Source organism: Pyxicephalus adspersus, chromosome 1 (assembly GCF_032062135.1).
Source record: "Pyxicephalus adspersus chromosome 1, UCB_Pads_2.0, whole genome shotgun sequence".
NCBI lineage: Eukaryota > Metazoa > Chordata > Amphibia > Anura > Pyxicephalidae > Pyxicephalus > Pyxicephalus adspersus.
The window spans coordinates 108227448-108248680 of NC_092858.1; the positions used below are offsets into that span (position 1 = coordinate 108227448).

The 21233-nt window shown below is 38.0% G+C and overlaps 1 protein-coding gene across 5 annotated transcripts in view; it reads right to left on the reverse strand.

The window, feature by feature from the left end:
* Positions 1-21233, reverse strand: part of NAV1 (neuron navigator 1) — a 202700-nt gene that overhangs the window by 16692 nt on the left and 164775 nt on the right. For all 5 annotated transcript variants that reach the window (XM_072423136.1, XM_072423129.1, XM_072423121.1 and 2 more), the window contains 8 exons: positions 21091-21185; positions 17572-17667; positions 17314-17479; positions 16971-17206; positions 16026-16180; positions 13747-13818; positions 13430-13626; positions 9750-9868 (listed from right to left, as the gene is read on the reverse strand). In XM_072423136.1, coding sequence (XP_072279237.1) covers positions 9750-9868; positions 13430-13626; positions 13747-13818; positions 16026-16180; positions 16971-17206; positions 17314-17479; positions 17572-17667; positions 21091-21185 — 1136 coding nt within the window. The remainder of the gene's footprint in view (positions 1-9749; positions 9869-13429; positions 13627-13746; positions 13819-16025; positions 16181-16970; positions 17207-17313; positions 17480-17571; positions 17668-21090; positions 21186-21233) is intronic.

Consider the following 21233-nt stretch of genomic DNA (forward strand, 5'->3'; position numbering starts at 1 on the left):
AATATGAAAATATCAAAATTATCTTACAAAAGCTTTGCTATAATGAACACCAATGGTCCATATGTGTTGATTTAAAAATGGTGAACTTCCTACTTGGACAGCAAAGTGGATACAAAAAGTACCCATGTTTCATCTGCTTTTACGTTCATTATGTATTAAACAAACTGGCAACCCTGATGATATCTTCCTATTAGGAGCTTCAGCTACAGCATTAAAACCCGCAATAACCCGATAAGCATCGGGATGATATATCCGAAGAGTGATTAAGACCACTAACACACAAAATAATTTACACACACATGCAGTGTAAGTACCTCAAAACGTTATTTCAATTTTCTTATTATACGCAGTTCAATCACATCAAGAACAACTGTCTTATATTTCAAAGCCATTTTCTTATCATTATCATTCTATTGAATGTATTTGTTATATACTCTTTGAACTTTGTATGATTGTTATGCTTATATTGTACATATACAGAAGATATTATGGTTAATTATTTATTGAATCAGATTATGTAGTTTCATAACAAACCATTAATATTACGCTTTTTTTTTCTTCTTCTGATGAACACTAGTTCGGGTCTAACTATCTCTGATATCCCCTGATGAAGCCATTAGAGGTGAAACGTGTTGGGTATTAGACATGGTAAGTGAAAATGTCTTACAAAACTGTGTGTATTAGAAAATAGTGTTTAGGTTGCCAATACTCTATATATATATATATATATATATATATATATGTCTATGTACTGTAATCTTATACAAAATGATTGGGATATTTGTAGATAATTTTTAAATAAAGATAATCATTTTATCAGTCATAATTAGAGTGCCTAAGAAAGCCTCTCTTTCCCTCCCCTCTTTCTCCCCCTTCCTAGTAATTGAGATATTTCATATATGAGGCTGGCACTCCCTCAGGTTCACCTGATGTGACTCCATAGAACCTGACTGGGTACTGGTTCTTTCCCTCACTGTCTATTGTACATTTTTTTCAGTAAAATGCCACAAAAAACATACCACACTATAGGGCATAAACCGTTAATTCCACTTTCACTATACAATTACTGCTATTATATTAATTTTAAGGCATGTCCCTGGAAGTTTCACCTGCAGTGAATACTAGATTCACTGCTTTAAAAATAGGACTCAAATCCAATCAAACTAGTAAAATATAAAGCATGTTAAAAACTGCCATTATTTTTTGTTACAAGAAAATATGTATTTTAGCATTTTTATTTTCCGTATAAAGATTCTGAGTTAGCAAAACTAAAAGTAAAAATGCACTACTGTTGTAGTGATCTGAACAAAAATTTGATGGCATGCTGGTCTTTCTACTGGCTTTTTTTTAATCTCAATTGTATTTTTGAGATAATAGGATTTGATCAGGCCTTAGACATCATTTTGTTAAAAAATTGATTCTAACTAGAACATCCGCTGGGATGCAATCTGGAAGGAAAGATGGTTTAGGGAGTCTATGTGCATTAAAATCTACAGATAGCCTGGGGCGCATGCACGCAGCGCGATGAGATAGGCGTGTCCTGAGCTCCGTTCAATCTCAGGCTAAAAGCATCTAAAATAGCGTGTTCCTCGGGCAACTGGACCACAACTACTGTTAGGGAAGTGTGGATGACCAATAACCGGAGATAGCGCAGATGGGTATGACACAACACCAGGTGACTTAAAGAACTTGTATTGTAAGGGTGGGTCTAATCAGAGGTAGCTTAAGCGCATTAGTCTTAGCTGAGCTAAGCACCCAAGCATCTATTGGGAACTCGGACAAGTCATTTTCTAGACGCACCCATAATTTGGAATATTGATTGGTATACCTATCCATAGGACGGTTAATATGCACAGCTTGATGATATAGCCCGAGTCTGGGAAAGCCAGACCACCAGAAGCTTTGGGGAGTCTCAACACTTTGACGCTCACCCTTGGGGTGTCCAGTTGCCAGACAAATTTTGTAAATTCCAAACGAAAGCGGTTAGAATATTGGGTGGGATATGAACAGGTAGGGCTTGTAAGAGGTGTAAAAGCCTCGGCATGATGTTCATTTTTAGGATATTACATCTCCCAAACCAAGTAAGTAGTTGTCTCCATTTCTAGAGCTCCCTACGCACAGGGTTAAGAAGCGGTATGAAATTATACCCTACTCTGGAAATTTAATCGAAGAGGAGGCCCACCTAAAGGGAAAATTAGGTGATAAAGCACTCTGTACAGTACGAGGTAGGGAGATATTCAAGACCTCTGATTTCTGCAAATTAATATTGTAGTTAGACAAAGCATTGTAATTTTGGAGGGGAAGCGACAAAGAAAAGCGGATGTGTCGCAAAAGGTTTTCTATAGTGAGGAGAAATGACCAGTCTAACCTATCAAATGCTTTCTCTGTATCGGTGGAGAGAAGCATTAAAGGAATGTTGTGGGAACTGGCGTAGTCAACTATATTTATTGTGCGTGTTGTGCTATCTCTGGCTTCTCGGGTGGGGAGAAATCCCCATTGATCTGGGTGAATAATACTATTCAGAACAGAACTAATCTGTGTGATAGAATACCTACAAATAGTTTTAAGTCGTAATTAAGCAGTGAAATTGATCGGTAACTAGAACATGGTTGGGGTTTTTTGTCCGGTTTCAAGATTACAGTGATGTGTGCTAAGAGAGTGTCTGAAGTGGGTTGGTGTCTTTTTGTTATGTCATTGAACATATCTACCATATGAGGGCCAAATATATTAAAATATTTTTTGTAGTACGCCAGTGTGAGCCCATCAAGCCATGGATCTTTACCAGACACTGCTCTTGAAATGGCGGATTGTAATTCTTCTAGGGTAATGGGTTTATCTATGCCTGCTGCGTCATCAGACCCACTCCAGGAAGCCGGCAATCGGCTCCCTGGTATGGACATCACTTCCTGTGGTGCCCTACACACATGGGACGCCGATTAGCGGGTCCCATGACACCCTGGCATTAGGGATGTATTTAAGGGGGATGGTGAATCCTTACCTCCCTGTGGGACCTTGTTAGTTCCATCTGCTGCAACTGAGCAACAGACTCATTTTGGACCTTCGCTTCACCTGTAAGTGCTTTTTTTCTCTGATTGCACTTCATGGGGGCAATTTTGCTTTAGGAGGTCTATTAGTTTTGTTTTGTACATTATTGAATTAGACATATCTCTGTACACACTTTTCTTTGGAGGGGGGGGGGGGGAATCGGCCCCTATGTTTATGCTGATCTATATTCTATGCAGATCATTTCATACAAGTAGTGTACTTATAGTATATTTATACTGGTTTTAATATATCTGAACATTCTATATATTTATGTGCACTTTTACATATATGTGTGTACATGTACACTGTACTTACATTGGTCCTAATGCTGTTACCAGTGTTGTGGCTAAAAAATGCACAAAGCTCATGTTTGATCTTAAGGGAGACATCCGCTGCATAGCAGGTTGAAGTCTTCACCAAAGATAACAGTGCCTAATTCAATACCCTCCAGTCGCTGAAGCACTCCTTCCAGGAAAGTCACTTGAGTATAATTTGGTGAATATACATTAACAAATGTAAATAATTGGGAACGTATCCTTACCTGAACTATTAGTAACCTACATTCTGGGTCTGTTTAAAAGAGACTAAAGACCAGGGGAATGACTTATCCAGCAAGATACTCACTCCTCTGGACAAGTCGGGGAGGAGCTATGATAACTAAAGTAGAACTGCCTGTTGCTCAAGCTAGGTATTTTATCATGTTTAAAATGCGTTTCTTGGATAAAGGCAACGTTACATTTAGACCTGTGCAGGTTAATAATAATAATACCTTTTAGTTGGTGAGTTCAAACCAAGAGCATTAAATAAAGTGAGTTTGAGCAACATCATTTAACAATAGCACTAATAAGAAGGGGATGTATGCACCTGCGGACTCAAGGGGCTTACTCAAAGAGTAAGGTGATCGGTGTGTGGGAAAACGGGAAGGAGGAAAAGCAAGAAACGGAAAGGGAAAAGAAGAAGGAAAGTGAGTTAACTAGATGGGTCTGCGGCAATAAGCAGACCCAAACAATCAGCGAGAGACCTTAGCTTTAGGAGAACTGTAAACTGTATATGGTGGACAGTATCCTCAAAAACGCACCTCCAAAATTCATGCAGTTCATTATATAAAATAGGAGGTCCCAAGAGAGACTATCAAATGCCTTTTGAAGGTCTACAGATAAGAGCATAGCTTTTATGTTTAAACTCCTGTCCCAGTTAGCAGATACTGCATAGATCAAGTCAATCGTTAGCCTAGTTTGATCTGGAGCCTGGCGAAATAAGATAAATCTCACTTTATCACGATGGATATACCCACTGAGGAAGGAGTTCAAGCAAATGGGAAGAATTTTGGTGAGGATCTTGAGGTCACAATTAATGAGGGAGATGGGGCGATAATTAGAAACAGAGGAAGGATCTTTACCTGGTTTGTGGATCAAGCCAATATGGGCTAAATTGGCTTCACCGCGTAAACACTCCCCCTCCCTTAAGGCACCAAAGTAACCCATTAGATGGGGGCCCAGCTTGGTTCTAATTTTTTTGTAAAACGCATTAGGGAAACCATCCGCTCCTGGGGGACTATTCGTCTTTAGGTGTTTCATCAGCTGAAAAGTTTCAGTTAGAGAAAAAGGTTCCTCTAAATTATGGACTTCTTTAAGCCTAGGGGTTAAGAGAACTCAAAAATTTATCAGCAGCAGCTGTGGAGGGCCGAAGGATTCGAGTCATATAGAGTTTGATAAAAGGCGCAAAATGCTTCAAAAACTTATTTTGGGATTTTGCGTGGGCCCGTGACCTGACCACCAAAGGGATTTTTCAGCTCTAGTGGGTAAACAAAGATAAATCATTGTCCTCAAAAATTCAATAGGGGAGCTGTTATTTTGGCCTCAATTAATTTGATTTGGGACTTTTGAGCCTAGAGGCTAGTTTATTGAATTCCCCTCTGATAGTAATTATAAATGCTTCCCAACTATTGGAGAATGACGTGTCAGAAGGGTCATTGGGCAAAAAGAAATGCTCGATAGCAGATTCAATTTCAATGCCCATTAGTTGGTCTTGGAGCGTATCATCATTAATCCTCCAATGAAATCCAGATGGTCTACCTCCCAGAGAGGTAAGCACAAGAACCACAGGGTCGTGATCAGACCAAGTGGAGGAGAGGATGCAGGCACTTTGGACTAGAGGGACCGAGTGAGCTAGAAGGAAAATGTGGTCAATTCCGGAATACAGTTGAAAAGGGTTTAAGTTCCCTCCAAATGTCAACCAGGTCGTGTTGACGTAACAGTAGTGCCAACCTATTGCTCTGCTTTGGGGGGTGTTTGTTGGGGGGTGTTTGTATCAGCGGAGATCTGATTGATCCAACATCTGGTCTAAGCTACATTAGTGTCTCCAAGGAGGATCAGAGTACTATGGACTGTTTGAGAAGATCCTGAAAAAATGCTAGATGGACAGTATTAAGAGCATATTATATTAAAAAAGTGACTAGATGGCCTGACAAAGAACCAATCACTAGTAAAGAACACCCCTCAGAGTCTCCTATAACTTCCACTTCATGGAAGTTCAGGCGTTTACTTAGGCATATTGGCCACGTGTTTTTTTCCTAGCATTTGACATGTAGAACCGTAGGTAATGTTTATAAAGGTAAGAGGGGGCAGAACTCCTGGTAAAGTGCGTTTCTTGTAACGCTATTTTATCAGCCTGAAGAGAATGGTAATATTAGAAAGCTTTCCTTCATTTTACAGGGGATATTGGACCCTGGACATTATGGGAGAATATTTTGAGGTTAGGAATCTGGAATTCTACTCATGATTGGTTAGGGAGGGAGTTCCTCTGTGGCATCTTCTGGGTCCTACGTTTGCAGCTGAAGAACAAACCCTAATTTCTGGACCTTAATTTTGTTTGATCCAATTTGCTGATCACTCCCCAGTGAGATTTCATTTGATAGAGAAGAGCAAAACCTATATTTATTCGAAACATCTATTGGTTCTGGTTTGAATGTCCTTCTCCTTTGCTCCTGGAGAGGGTTCTCTCATTCCCCATGTTTGCATCCCATGCCAGGCTCAGTTACACGCGAGACTACATTCTCTGTGTGCTCTATTCATTGAGGTTCTGTACACGTACAATCCCTGATGAAGCGGATTAATTCTGCGTAACGCGTTAGATTATCAGAACTCCCCATAATATATCAATGATAGACATCTGTCTGGTGTTATGCACTGGGCATTTTTTTTTAATTTTCTATCCCCCCTTTTTTATCCTTTTGTACTCCAAAAAATATTGTTTTTTTTAATTTTGAGTCACTTTGTGATATGCATTGAACTGCCTTTAAAGTCCCATGAACACAAATTGCTTTTTCATGTAGAGAGGGAGTTAAGCTAGTTTACTGTAGTGAAAGAGCTGGTGAGATGGACACCTGGAGTGGACTGAGGCCAAAAGGGGACAAAGGAAACACAGGATAGGGGACAAAACAATCAAAAAATGGGCAGAAAACAGTAAAAAAAAGAACAATCACAGCTGGGGTGAGTCCTCCCAGGACCCGGCGAACCCCAGAAACAGAGGAAACACCAAGACCAAGGAGGAGTGCAGCTACAACAGGGGTGAAATCACACGTAGGAGGCTCAGAAGCGTGTCTGAAAATCAGACCCCCAGCTATGAGTCCCAGTTGGGAGGGCATAAATACCTCCTCCCGCTCCAAGGCACAAATAAATAAAATCTTATAGCAGCAGCAGCAAACATGAAAAAGTCAGAAACAAAACAGTGCAACAATAAACTAATATGAAACTAGAACATTCAAAGAATATTAGCAGAGATTCAATGCAAAACTCTATAAAAAGGAACAAGAGCACTGGTATGAACCTGTTAAGCCAGGTAATCCACAGAGCGCAGGGGCAAAGAACTATAGTAGAGTGCTGGAGTGAGAAGACAAAGTAAAGGTACAGCCGCACCAAGATAAGTTAACTTCAAGACACAATAAACAGAGACACATGATTAATTAAGCAATTAAAATCCCTTTTTTAGACTGTAAAGGATGTAAGGTGCAACAGTAAAGAGGTAGAATGTGACCTTCTCAAAATAGACGGGATCCAAGAATCCCCTTCAGGAACACGAAAATCCTGGGAAAATCGTGGGTAAGTAGTAGAACAGTCCTCAAAGAGACGAACTCACACAAGACCAGGTAGTAGGCAATCCAGATGAACCAGGCGCTGACATCAGGTTGGATGGCACTTGTTGGCCTTAGTAGATTTATTCCAGAAAGGATAGAGTGGAGCTTGGGAGCCCTCTTGTGGCAAAGCAGAGGAGGCATTGATTGTGTAGTAAACTCTGGTCAAACATCATCTTTTCATAATCAGGAAAATTGGAGAAGCAGAAAGATTTTCCTTTGTACTGGAAAGTTAGGCGTAGTGGAAAAGCCCATCTGTAGAGAATTTCGTTGGTAGACAACAGTTGAAGAAGTCGCTTTAAGGCTCTCCTTCATTGGGAGGTCAGAGAAAATCTGGACCGCAGCTCACTCATCAGTAGCTGTTGTTGACCTCTAGCAGCTTTTATGACAGCCTCCTTGGTAGAAATATAGTGTGGCTTGACTAATATGTACCTACCTATCTTTTTTAGGTGCAGATAAGGCTCTGTGGACCTGATCCAATTCAAGCCTGTCTACTGGGCACTCAGGTGGCACTGCTTGCATAAACTTTTTAGTGGCATCATGGACATTGTGGATTGATTCAGGCAGACCTCTAATACAAAACAATTTCCCCTTTCTGGACCTATTTTCTAGGGCATCAATCTTTAATTTTAATTCGCCGATCGGGGAATCCATCACTGTAATCTAGGTAAAATTTTGGATAACTCTAGAAATAGTGTCATCTATTTTCTGCTTGATGTGGCCGAGCCTGGCCCCCAAACATTGAAGATCTTTGCGCAACTCAGATGGTGCTCAGTATGACCCATGGAGAATGGCAGGTCAGGTGGGCTCGCTGGAGAGCCTGAATACAAGGAGGGAGGCCCTGTAAGTGAGCCCCATTCCTGCTGCAGGGAAGGAGTAATAATGTGTGGTTTAGGGGAGGAGTGTAATCCTGCTTGTGGAGAAGCCTGAGGATTCTAGGGCTGAGCAGAAGGAGATTCTGGAGGAGAAAAGGACCCACTTGCAGAGTTTTCATCCCCCCCAGGGAAGGAATCAACGGATCCCTGCAGTCCCATGCCCTGTTACTCACTTGCATGCTGAGACCCGCGTGCCGGCACCATCTTGGGATCCCTGAGGGGAGTTTGGGATCGCAGATTACGGTCCCTCTGCTTGGTCCCCAACTTCTCCATCGCTGTGGTCGGGTGCAGTGTTGGTCACCGATCCTCTCCTGGCCAGAAGAAAGCTTCTACTGCTGCTAAAGCAGCTTCTAAGCGAACCTGGGCAACGGAGCCAGCTAGGACATTGGCGACCACGCATGCGCACCTCTCTATCACATTAATGATTAAACTGATTTGTGGTTAAAAGCAATGAGGAAATCTGAAAATATATACAGTCTGTACAATAAAACTATGCAGCACAACAAAAACCTGTCCCAAAGAAAGTATGCTTGTAAACCTAATAAAAAAAAGGAACACAGAATGTCATTTAACGTCAATACAAAACTCCAGATATATTTACTTTATTGGCAAAGGAAAAAGCTAAGAGGTGTCTCTCTAGCCTGCCCAACATTTGTAATTATAAAGATTCCAATACCCTTCAGTCTTAGCTTACTGAGCAAGTCAGCAAAGTTTAATCTGCTAACTATATCTCGTGGACCCCACAATTTATGTGTGCCTATTTAACCTCCCTAGCGGTAACCTCGAGTGTGACTCGGGGTAGAAAAAACTTGCTAAAAGTGGTAACCCCGAGTCACACTCGGGGTAGGTAAAGCAGCGATAAATAAATGATAAATAAAGACATACCTTATCTGCCGGCGTCCTCCTCTGTTCTGCTTCAGTGATCGCATCTTCCTGCAGGCTCCTCTCTTCCTGTCTTCCCCCTGCAACAGCGTCTCTGTGTCTCTGTCTTGATGAGTCACCGGAGGAGTTTACTGGAGACGTCTGTGCATGTGCCGGGGGCGTGGCCAGCGGGAAATTCAAATTTTTTGTTTTGGATTCAATACAAATAACTGTATTGAATCCAATACAAAGTAGCCAGTATCTTTCTGACGGTTGGAGTGAGAGATACACTGTTACAGTGCACTGCCTACCTGCCAATACATTTGATTACTGACCTCTGCATTTGATTACTGACCATCTTTTGACCATTTCCCTTGTTTCAAAATATATCACACCTGGGATGTTTATTAGTTGTTTATTAGTTTATGAGAAAAATCATAAAAACCTCAGATTTTTATGTTTTTTATTTAAAGTTTATTATTAAATTTAATTAATATTATTATGACATGATTTTGTGTTTCAAACGTCTATTTACTCAGATTCTTGTTTGGACATATTCTGGTCAGTTTTGCCTAAGAATTACAGGCCTACAATGAAAAAAAATGTTCATGAAAAAAATGTACCACTTTTTGACATATAAATCCAGAAAGAAATGAACCGCTAGGGAGGTTAAGCCAACTATTTCCTTGCTTCCCAATGGTGGAAAAAAGTTGGTTTCATCTTCTGCAGTAAGTGTACACACTAAATTCAGAGCCTAATATTTTTCACTTCATTCCACAGATCCTTTGAATCTCAAGAAGAAGTAAACCGATAGTTTATGTATTCAGGAGACTTACCTTGATTCCATCCTTGGAACCTTCTTGAAGGTATGGAATAATGGAGTTGTTCCACAGGTCAATAAACCACACACGAAAATCTTCAATTCCAATTGGACAGGACAAAAAGAAACAGGGACCTAAGAAAAAAAAGAAAACTATTACATATAGAGTTTTTTTTCTGAATGCTGTGTAGACACCAATAACCCACCTACATATTACATAAAAAAAAAAAAGTTTGTTTACTGCCATTAATTACAAATAAGGTTACTACACTATGCGATTTAATCCAAATCTTTGGTTGTGGAGCTACTATTGATATTTTATAAAATAATGACAAACAGCTATTTTATTTACATAATTTCCCAACGATATTAGGATTAAATTACTAGATTCTGGTGTGAAAACTTTTTGCCTCACATTCCAAAACAAAGCTGACTGAATGTATTAGGATATACTGATTTCCCATCCATAGATACCAGTCGACAGGTACAATATTATGCTAAAGCATTGTTTATCTTGCCCTTGCCTACCATGCTGACATTTAGGAACTGTTCTATCTACTACATTTACAATACATTAGGTAATGCCCCAGGAGATAGTTGACAAATTAGTAAATATATTAATAATTTGTTGAAATAATAATAAATCCAAAATAATTATGGTGTTCTCTGGGTTGAAGCCATGAGGGGTCACCGTTTGATGCTTTGTCTTCTGATTTTGCATAATTTGGTACTGAATATGTCACTTGCTAGATGGAATATTGCATGAAATGTCTGAGACTGTTTTTATTTGGTAGGCACAATTCAGGCAAATGTGTTTTGATGCTACAGACATCTGGTGCATATACCTAAGCAATAATTTAAAAAGGTTTATAAATAGGCAAATAAAAAAACACCACAGTGCCTTCATTGCAATCTTAGTTGTTTTTATACTGAACACTTCACACAATGGGGAAGCAGATGCCGGCTGGGAATCGCCAGGTTACACAGATGCTGGTCGGGCATCGCCAGGGGAAGAAGATACTAGGCATTGCTGGAGGACGCTGCAAGCACTGCTGGAGGACGCTGCGGGCACCACTGGAATACCGCTTACCAGTTAAGCTTTTTAAACTCTCTGGCAATTCCAGCCCGAGTGTGGATGTGGGTTACCACTTTTGGTACTGAAAATTTACCCTGAGCCAAGGTTAATTAGATATTTTAAAGCAATGTGTGTTAGCCAGCAACATAACATCTGTTAAAGCAACCAACCAGATTTGGACATGTTTTATGGTGTACAGATTGCTTACCTAAAATTGCTCTTATCTTCCCAGGAATAAATAAATGTTAAAATCACCTTTATATCTCCTTCACGGATTGTCAGAGAAACATGAAACTTTTATGGTACACAGGAAACCCTGAGAGTTGTACCAAAACGCAATTTCAGCCCCCTAAACATATAAGTTGCCAGATATGGGGTCACAAGCATAAAATCCTAAGAACAATCAAAGAAAATTTTCACATTACGGGGTGCTATTTCAAGACCAGGGTCACCAAATAGAGTTTGCAAGTTAGGGACCCCTGAGGCCCACTTCCCTGGCATTGAGCATTAGGATAGTGTTACTTTGCTCTGGGCTGTGGTGCCTCAAATATATATTTGCTCGTTCACAAAACTTTTAAAGGCTGCGTTCAGACTGGCAGTGAGGTTGTGGTGCTGTTACACCTTCCTCATGCCATAGAACCCTGCCTAGGGTGCCTGTTACACATAGCTGGCCACTTACCTTCTCTGAACCCCAATTTCTCAGGAACAGAGAGATGTTGGCAACTGGAAATGTAGGAGTATGTTTTTTTTGACCCCTTCCCTATTAAAATGTTATACCCATCATATCATGTTACCTTGTTAAACAAAGCTATCCCCTTACTCTCTATGGACTCCAATTTCTCTGTAAAATAAGGAAAGTGTAACAGCAAGTGCAGGCTATAGCTAATATACCATGCTACCCTGTAACACATATCTGGTCACTTACTTTCTGTGAACCCTCAGGAACGGGGAGATGTAGGGACCTGAAAATGTAACCGAAAAAACATGTGCCCCTTGGATATCTGTCACATAAATTGCATTTCATCGGTTGCAGTGATTTTGGGATAAAAAGAAGGTTAGTGGCCCCCTATTATTGACAGGATGCATTGTATGGTGTAGTTTCTGCTCTTTGGTACACAAATGGTGAGCGAGAGCAATGTCTGACCTGCCAGCACTGTATAATGGCTTTGGTTTTGTCTCCTTCATTACATCAAATGGTGAGTGCAGAATTTCTTGGTTTGTCATTTGTTTTTGAAGCATGTACACTACAGTAACTAGAAACATTTCAATTTGAATAATACGGGTACAAGGAATGGCAGTCACCTATACATACTTACATTGGTGTGCAATGGTTAACAACACTGATTTGGATAACATAATTAGCTACTGAAGCAATTTAAAATCAATTGCTCAGCAACTGAGCTAGAAATTGATTAGAGTATCTGCAGCACAGAATGACTGCAAATCGATTTCAGGGTACTTTGTTGTCCTGCTCATCCAGTGGTTTTAATGTTTTTTTTAAATAACTGACCTAGAAGTAATATGCACCCAGTTTACATAAGAACCATGGCAGACAGCAAGCATTTCTCAAAGAAGAGGCCCATCCACTGTTTCAGCACTGTTTTCGTAAAAAGATGAAGCCTAAGGGTAAGTTAAGCCCTTAACGATAAGCCTGGGTGCCTACTGCCCACAGCTAGGTGCCCAGGAGGCAAAAATGCTTGCTTTTCTGCAGACATTTGCATAGGCTTGCACAGGAGTTTGCAAATGGCTGTGTGGGAATGTGAAAGTGTTATTATTGCCTTGCAAAGCTTTTTATAATAAATGTAAAAACTAAAAAAACTGTAAGGTGCCCCTAACATTAAAACAAGACCATTTGTTAGGCTTGGAAGCTTCAAACGGAAGGGAGCTACACAAATTTTGCCAGGAATAGGTCCCAAGCCTATTAAAGGGGTCTGGTTTTAATATTAATGAAGACACCACACAGTTTTTTTTAATTTTATCTAACACTTACAAAACCCCCCAAAAATTGCAACTCTAAACTTAGTCTGACTGACAAATATTTAGGCAAAATAAGTCCTACAGTTTTATTTAAAGAAAAGTTGTAACAATCAGAATAAAAATAAACACAACAGAAATTTGATCAGGAATACAGCATCCTTACATAGGCAAAGACACTGTTATGTTCATATCAGTTATTATAGTCACTTATTTGCATTTTAGCAGCCAATGAAGATTCTTTACTGCCTGATCTGAAATAAAGAAACTAAATGGAAATGTTTTTACTGGTCTGGAATTCATCTTACTGCAGCTACCACAAAAAGACAATATTGGTAAAGTTCTATACCCAGAGATGCTGACCAGCTATATGCCCACCAATATTTGAGGCAACTACATATTTTTTGAGTCAAGTGCATTACTGCATATTTGAAACCAGACAAAAGCTTATCACTGTACCACTTGCTCTGTCTGATATTTGGTTAAGGAAATAATAAGAAATACATTATGATAAATCAAATATGTAAAACATGTACTTAGTCTAGTAAAGATGAACATATAAGGAAGTACCATCAGTGTTTTGGAAAGCCAGTTAATTCCTATGACAACATTTGTGTTGTTCCTATAAATACATTTGCTGAATATACCTATTAGAAAATCTGGGGTACTGTGCTTCTCCAGGAATGTGTGTAGATGGTACCACAGCCGAGGCACCCAGTCAAGAACCCTGAGCAACTCTCCATGTCCAGTCCCAATGCTGCCTTCAGATTCCAGTAACTTCCGCCGCAAATACCGACCTAAGAATCCATTTGCTGGCTCCACATTATTGGAGAAAGTTAGCATCCTGTGAAATTACACAAGGTTGTAGGGTCAGCCTATGCCACATGGACTAACAAGCATTATTTTATATGTACAGCATACTGTATTGCCCTTCCATATTTATTCCACAACTTCATTGTTTTACCTGAAGCTTAGGTGCAAGCCATGGTTAGGAGTCATCTTCACTGGCTGATTGGTTGTTCCAATGACATAAGGGCTGCAAATAAAAAGAAAAAAAAATCAATACATGTCAACAAAAAAATGATGACATGCAACAAACTCCAATATGTAAATTTATTACAATATTAAGAAGTCAGTGAAAAAATGCCAGAACTGTAATGCTATTGGCATAAACACTGTTTAACCCCTTTGCTCACTCTGTACAGAAATGTCTTTCCGCCCACTGCGCCATGCCGAGATCACAGCATTTATTAGACCCCCATATGAAATAAGAACAGTGCTGTTTCTAACACCTGACCTTTTTTATACCTTATTTTGTCAGCTTTATTTAAACATGTAAGTAGATTATTTATTAAAACTATGTCTAAATTAAAGTTACATATGTTCTCAGGGCTAAATGTGGCCTGAGCATCTAGGTAATGAAAATAATCAGTCAAAAATAGGTTAACTCTTCATAATTTTATATTTTGTTTATAATTTTCTTTTTAATGTTATTGAATTTTCAATTTTGTGTCAAATTGATCATTACAATCAAAACCCAAAAAGTACATAAAAGGGAAACAAACATTTTTAGGACTACAGCCAGCCAGGAAGCAGTTAATGTAATGACACTAGATAAAAAAGACAAATAAACATGGAAAAAGGTATGACAATTTCCTGGAGACACACATGGAAACAATATTTAGATGGATATTATGAAAATAGTATCCAACAAGATCTAATAAAATAAGCAGCTGGCACTAAAAACAATAAACCTGAAAATATATATATCAGCTTAGCAGTGGATGGAAATGTATTATGAATAAATTCTGATAAAAAAATATAAACTGACTTAACCTGTATAATTAAAACATGACTACTTTATCTGGATTAAAAGTAGAATGCATTTGCCTGAAATTATTAAAAAAATATATTTTATCATCAGGGCATTCAAAACAGCATTTTTAACCACCCTACATTGAAAAAGAAAAAAATAAACTTAGACAGCAAAAGAAGCTTGCTACTTATTACACAAATGAAATGCTTTCCCATGTATTAAAAGTGAAAAACAAAATTTGCTTCTCATGTTAGTGTTTGGTACAACTTAGAAATTGAACACAAAGATTTAACTGCTTTTCTTGAACTTTTCTTTAGTTTTAATGCAAACATTTGAAATTTGCCATTTTTTTTGCAATCTGAAGGTTATTTCTTGTAGCATTATGTTCTGTTACATGACTATTATTATAGGCAAATCTCTCTAAAGAAGGCAAGTTTCAAGGAAATGTAAAATATGGTTAACATAGAAGATACAGTATTATTAGTGTTGTTGGAACAAATTTTAAATGGGTACATTTGTGGTGTTCCACAGAGAGTCCTTCACAAAATAGCAAGACAAGCAGGTAAATGTAAATTATTAATACACACAGGGCAAGATAACTACATAGTAAAGTATCTGAATAACACTACATATAAAAAATAGATCCCACTTATTTTAATGGCATGGGAGTTGGGGTGGCAGAGGAAAGCATCCACATAAAGTAATAGCAAATTTAAAAGATTAAAAAAAAAAAAAAAAAAAAAAAAGGTTTAGGTTTTAGGGGAAAAAGATTTACTAGAAGTGACAAACTTTTCTGATTATATTAAGATACTTTACAGAGGTGTATGGAGTTAGATTTGATCACATTTCTTCACAATCACATTTGTCTTCAATAACAACACAACAAAAGGAGAGATATGAAACATAACATGCACCAGGAGAATAAGGAGGCTTCCAATGCTGACCTCTTCGATTGTCTGGCCCTCAAGTGGTTTACTGGTTCCATGGCAACAAATAACTGCATTATGTTGTCAAATCTGTTAGCATTTTAGATCAACTTGCCCAATCTCTTTTTTAGATGACTTTTGTGAAATTGAGGTACCACACTCTGGCCCTACCTTTCTCATCTCTTGATTTGAAAGTCTTCAAAGGAATGAATAATTAATGGAAATTTGACACATTTAAAGTAAAGAGAGTCGATCTTTCTTAAAAATGTGAGTGCAAATATGTTGTCATGGTCACAATATTGCTGCAATTGTAGTATATGCATTGAGTGAAAATACTTTTTTGTATTTTACCAATCATCATTGTAAATCTCTCTGATGAGGCTCTTCTGATGACGCTCAAGTAGCAAAATGCAACAAGAATATATTATAGCATATATAGGGCATATATTCTGTTCCAAGTGAAGTACAAATTCTACATATTTTATACTGTGTAAACCTTACCACTTATGGTATTTACAGGTCAGGGCCCCATTCACCAATTCACTAATGGCTCCAGCTTCACTCACATCATCCAGCAAAATCACCAAAGGAACATCACATGTCCCAGTCTCTCTGTCAATCTGGTTAGCTAAGTTGGAAAGGTACAGTTGCAGATCCTATGAATAGCATATAAATAAAGTTACATGACACACATTACAGGTATGTTTGTACCTGAAAATGCTGTTTGAAAATAACAAATAATACGTATGCAATCTAAACTTTTTCTCTTCTCTTTTCAAAAACATTTTTTTTTGTAGTGTAATGTAAAACATTTTTTGAGGAACAAAAGTCAAAACTATAATGCATTGTAGGTAAAAAAATTATATATAGTGGGGCTTTGTTTTGTTGACAACTTTGGTTAGTAAAAACAATTATTGCTCCAGTTTTCCTAAATTTCATTTACTAGCCTTCAAAGTGATAAAGCAGCTTAGATAAGTATAATTTAAAAATACCTTGGACATTAGGTATTAGATAGCAACATCCCTAATTTTTTTACTACAATACCAACATTAAACAAAAAAGTAAAAATTCCATAAATCAGGTACAAAATGGTCACCTGACCTTGCTGGTTTGTTCCCTACATAAACAATTGCAGCCTAGGAAGGAAGACTGCCTATTCAATCTGGTGACATATAATATAGTCATGTAACACTCAACAAAAGAGGTAATATGATGTCACTTTACCATGTTGCAGAGGAAGGTGCAAAGAGGTGTGGAGGCAGAGGCTCTGCCATGTTATTGCAGTGCATACACCATATCATATGAACTGGTAGCCCGACCGGAACTAAAATATAGCACCCGAAATAAAACCTCCCAAAAATGTTTGGATATTTTAAATTTCAAATTGTTTTAGAGACCCACTGATCAAGTGAAAAAGTAGCTGAAATGTATTCCCTTGTCACTAACCTTGCAGCTCTGTTGATGCATGTTGAAGGCAGTAACAATGCCATTGGTAACCTCTCGCCCTGACCTCTCCACCAAATATTCAGCAAGTCTGTGTGCCAGAAAGCTCTTCCCGGTGCCACTAGGACCAGATAACAATAGTCTTCGATGTTTCAACAATAAGCTAACATAATGTTGAAGCATGGGCTTAGGGATAAGTGATTCAAATACCAATAGATCCACACATCTTTCTTTGAGACCTGTAAATTAAAAAAAAAAGAAAAAAACACTCCAGAAAAGATAAATAAGATCAGCATGAATGAGATAAAAACAAAAGATGGCAAAGTCAACATCATAATTGTCCAACCTTTTAGCTGTAAGATAACATTGGTGGTGTTTCGCAAATTTCTAGAGGGAGGAATTTCAAGTGCTTGTGTATCCAGCGCCCTAGATATGTGTCCTAGGTTGTATCCACTCACAGAATCCTTGCCAAGACCAAGTGTAGCTCCAGGATCAACCTGATTTACATAGTCCTAACAGAAAAAAAAAGAAAGAAAGAAAGAAAGTAATGACAAGAAGGAAGACATAATGAAGGTAAAACAAAGTACACATTTTTATAAGTTACCTGAAAGGTTTGGCACACAGCTTCATCCAAACTTTTCCAGTCTGCTTTGTTACTAATCTTTACATAACCCAAGAGGAACTCCTGCTGTTTCAAATCCTAGGATAAAAGATATGTGAGTGTCAGATGAAAAAAGTACACTCTTTGGAGAAGATTCTTGAACTATAAAGTATTACCAACAAATGTGTTCAATATACACAGATGCTGCCTGAAGCACATCTTTTAGACAAGCCTACACTATAAAAATACTTGTTTACAAGGTTTTCCCTATTTAATCTTAGAAATCACCTGACATATGTGCAGATCAATTGATGTATCTATGCAAGAAGGGAGTGCATAAGGCTATATATGCTGCTGGTTTCTGCTTCTAGCAGTTAGAAACTAAATGCAGTAAGTAAAAAACCCAGTCAAAATCAGCTTTTAATAATAAATCACAGTCAGGAAAAATGTCTTATCCAACACAAAGGGACTAGTATATTAAAGCTCAAAACTGAAAAAGATAAGACAATCATGGGAGAACATGGGTGATCCAGAAAACCAGGAATCGAGAGCTTTAATAAATCAGGCCCAAGTTAGAAAAAAAATGGTTTGCCCTAAAGGAAAAATATGGCGTGTTTCCAGTGAAAGCACATTCAGATATAAAAAATACTTGCATGATCTTTCCAATTTATTACTAATATTTTTACTATATATTTATACAGTGCTGACATATTCTGCATTCAAGTGTATATATATTTGATATGCAGATCTGTAGACTGTAATTATCAAACTGTGCAGTTATCACTCTAGATTCAAAACATCCCTAAAGAGCATCATTTATACCAGGTAAAATTTGGGCTTTGCAAAGGTTGCCTCGGGCAGAAATGTTACACTTAATATCACTTAGAATGGTTCTCAATATGTTAAAAAATATATACTATTGGAGCAATTGGTCCAATTTTACACTTGGAGGTCAAATGTATTGAATAATTTAGATCTTTAAAACGTTGATTACAGTCGCTGTATAATTAAAAAAAAAAAGATATATTTCTTTTTTAAAAACCCCTCACAAAAAGCACAATTGGCATCAAATATTACAGTGCCAAAAAGAATGTGTTCTTTTATGCTCTGCTTGAGATCTGCAATTGGGTTAAGAATGTAATGACAGTGAGCCTGTTACGTAAAGCGCACCCAAACTAAGAAATTTAACTTTACATAAAAAGGTTGACAACCCTTTTATGTAAGGTAAAAATTCTGTTTGGGTTTTTTTTTTTTAATTGCAACACCCTTTTTAAAAAAAAAAAAAAAAAGAAGATGCAGCACCGCCCCTCTAATTCTCGATCACCTAGAAGAAAAATTTGCTGTTCTCACGCATGCACAGTGAGATTGGCAAGTTTTTTTTCTGTCGCCCGATCTCCTGCCTGCATCGGGTGACGTAAGAAGAGGTGAAGATGGCGCCACCCGCCGTGCCAGCTCCGAGACGGATGTCGTGACAAAGCGGGACCCGATGGAAGACACCTCGGGATTGATCGGACTGCCCTGAGGGATTGAAGGTAAGTGTATATTTTTGTTTTAGGCACCTTTCATTTCATCTTTTAACCACCTGGGCGTTACACTGATGTCTAGATTTCTGTACCAAAAGCGTTACACTGTTTTTCATGAAATTTTTTTTTTTTACATTTTAGACCTGTAAGTTACAGAAATATGTCCGAACAAGGGTCTAGTAGATATCATGAATATAAAAAAAGTTTGAAACACACAATCATGTAAAAAAAAAATGTACTTTTAATAAAATCCTATCCTATTTTTTTTTGCATAGAAATTTTTGTTTATATTGTGGGCTTGTAATTCTTAGGATTAACTCCCGGGTATGATAATTATATTTATTATTATTATTATATTAAAATCCTAAATTATAATATAATACATAAATATAAATAATTTAAAACAATAATGAAATAATAGACAACAATGTAATCTAAAAATAAAATTAAAAATGTACTTTTATTTTTATTTCATGTTGGGTGGTGTTTTTGTACTGTAAAAACCATTTAAAAGCAGATTACATTGTAATCTGCTTTTAAATTTCCCTCCCTGACACACCCCCATACATCACCAATCACATCACCCGGAAGATGACTCATCCTCCGAGTGATGTGAGGGGGGGATTTCCCTGCCCAGCTCACACAGACAGAGACAGAGACGGACGCTGGATGCTGGAAGCTGCTGCTGCTGGCATCTCCGGAGAGATGTACAGAACAATGCAGGATTTCTGCATTGTGCTATACATCTCACTGCAGATGCCAGCAGCAATAGCAAATCTTTTATTGCTGCAAGAGGAGCTGCGGACACTGGGTAAGTATTTCCTTTCAGTTGTAATCATACAATGTATGACAATCGGATTGCAATATAACATTTGTTTACATTTAACCACCTGGTGAGAAAAACTCGGGGTTAACACTTTTTGCAAAAGTTTTTACCCCGAACATGCTCGGGCTTAACGGCCAGGTGGTTAAGAAAGACAAAATAAGGACCTGATTTTTTGCATCATCTGCTTTGTGGAACCACAAATTCCACCCTACAATTTTCTAGTCATACCTCCATAAAAGGTGGCAGAAGATAGAAGTTTGCCCATCCAAGCCAGCCAAATATAACATTTCATTTTGTCATTGAAGGTTAAAAAATGCAAAGGGTAATCAAGGGTATCAAGGGTAATGTCACTTGTTTCTCCATGCCCTAGTTTATATAAATAAAGCATACTGTCAACAAACCATTGTTATCTTTACCACTAGTTAGTATTTATCACACTCACATTTAGTCTACAAAGTCCCTATATCTCTACTCAATACTATTTAAGTTTTGCATAAGGACACCTGCTATTTACGTCAGTGTTCTGTTCAGCAGACTTTTTTTCTCACTTTCTGGTAAAAAGACACAGCAAGTGATGGGAAATTGCTTTAGATTGACAGCATTGAGCTAGAATTTGATAAATGTGCAGGAAGGGGGTGAATAAAAATAAGAATTGTGGTCCAATCCTTATGTGCATGTGGGAGATTCAGATTGCTGTCACACACAAGCAGCAGGTCTCACACATTTTAATACAGCACTTAGTACAGAATAATACACAAAAAAGCCTATTATGTGTGTGTAAAGAAAGTTTTAAATCCCAGGCATACTATAACCACTTGTGTGTCACTAGGGAAATGTACTTGCTGTTTTGCACACACAACAGCAAGTAAGAGAAATACCCTTTTTAATACCTGCAGCGACATGCCCAGAAAATAAGGCCACTTCTGGGGACCAGTTGGTTATTGCACAACTGATGTGGAGGAATTCTACAGAAATGAGTAATACAGTAAATTGTCTACTACTTTATACCCCCAGGTTGAAAGGGCATTTAAACCTTACTATCCTGGCATGGGAGCACCCAAAACCTGTTTTTAAAGCCTTACTGGAATTCAGGTAAAAAAAAAAAAAATACAAACACTTCCACTTTACAACAGACATCCGGAAATTATAATGTGAGACACCATGCAAACTTACCCCTTTAATAATATGCTGTGGGGGAACTCTTATAACAGCACGCAGTGTCACTTCCCTCTGAAGAGACCCATTTATACTATCCATTGGAGAAAGATCTGAAAAAGTTTTACAGCAAATTCATTATCAGTGATTTTTTTGTCAGC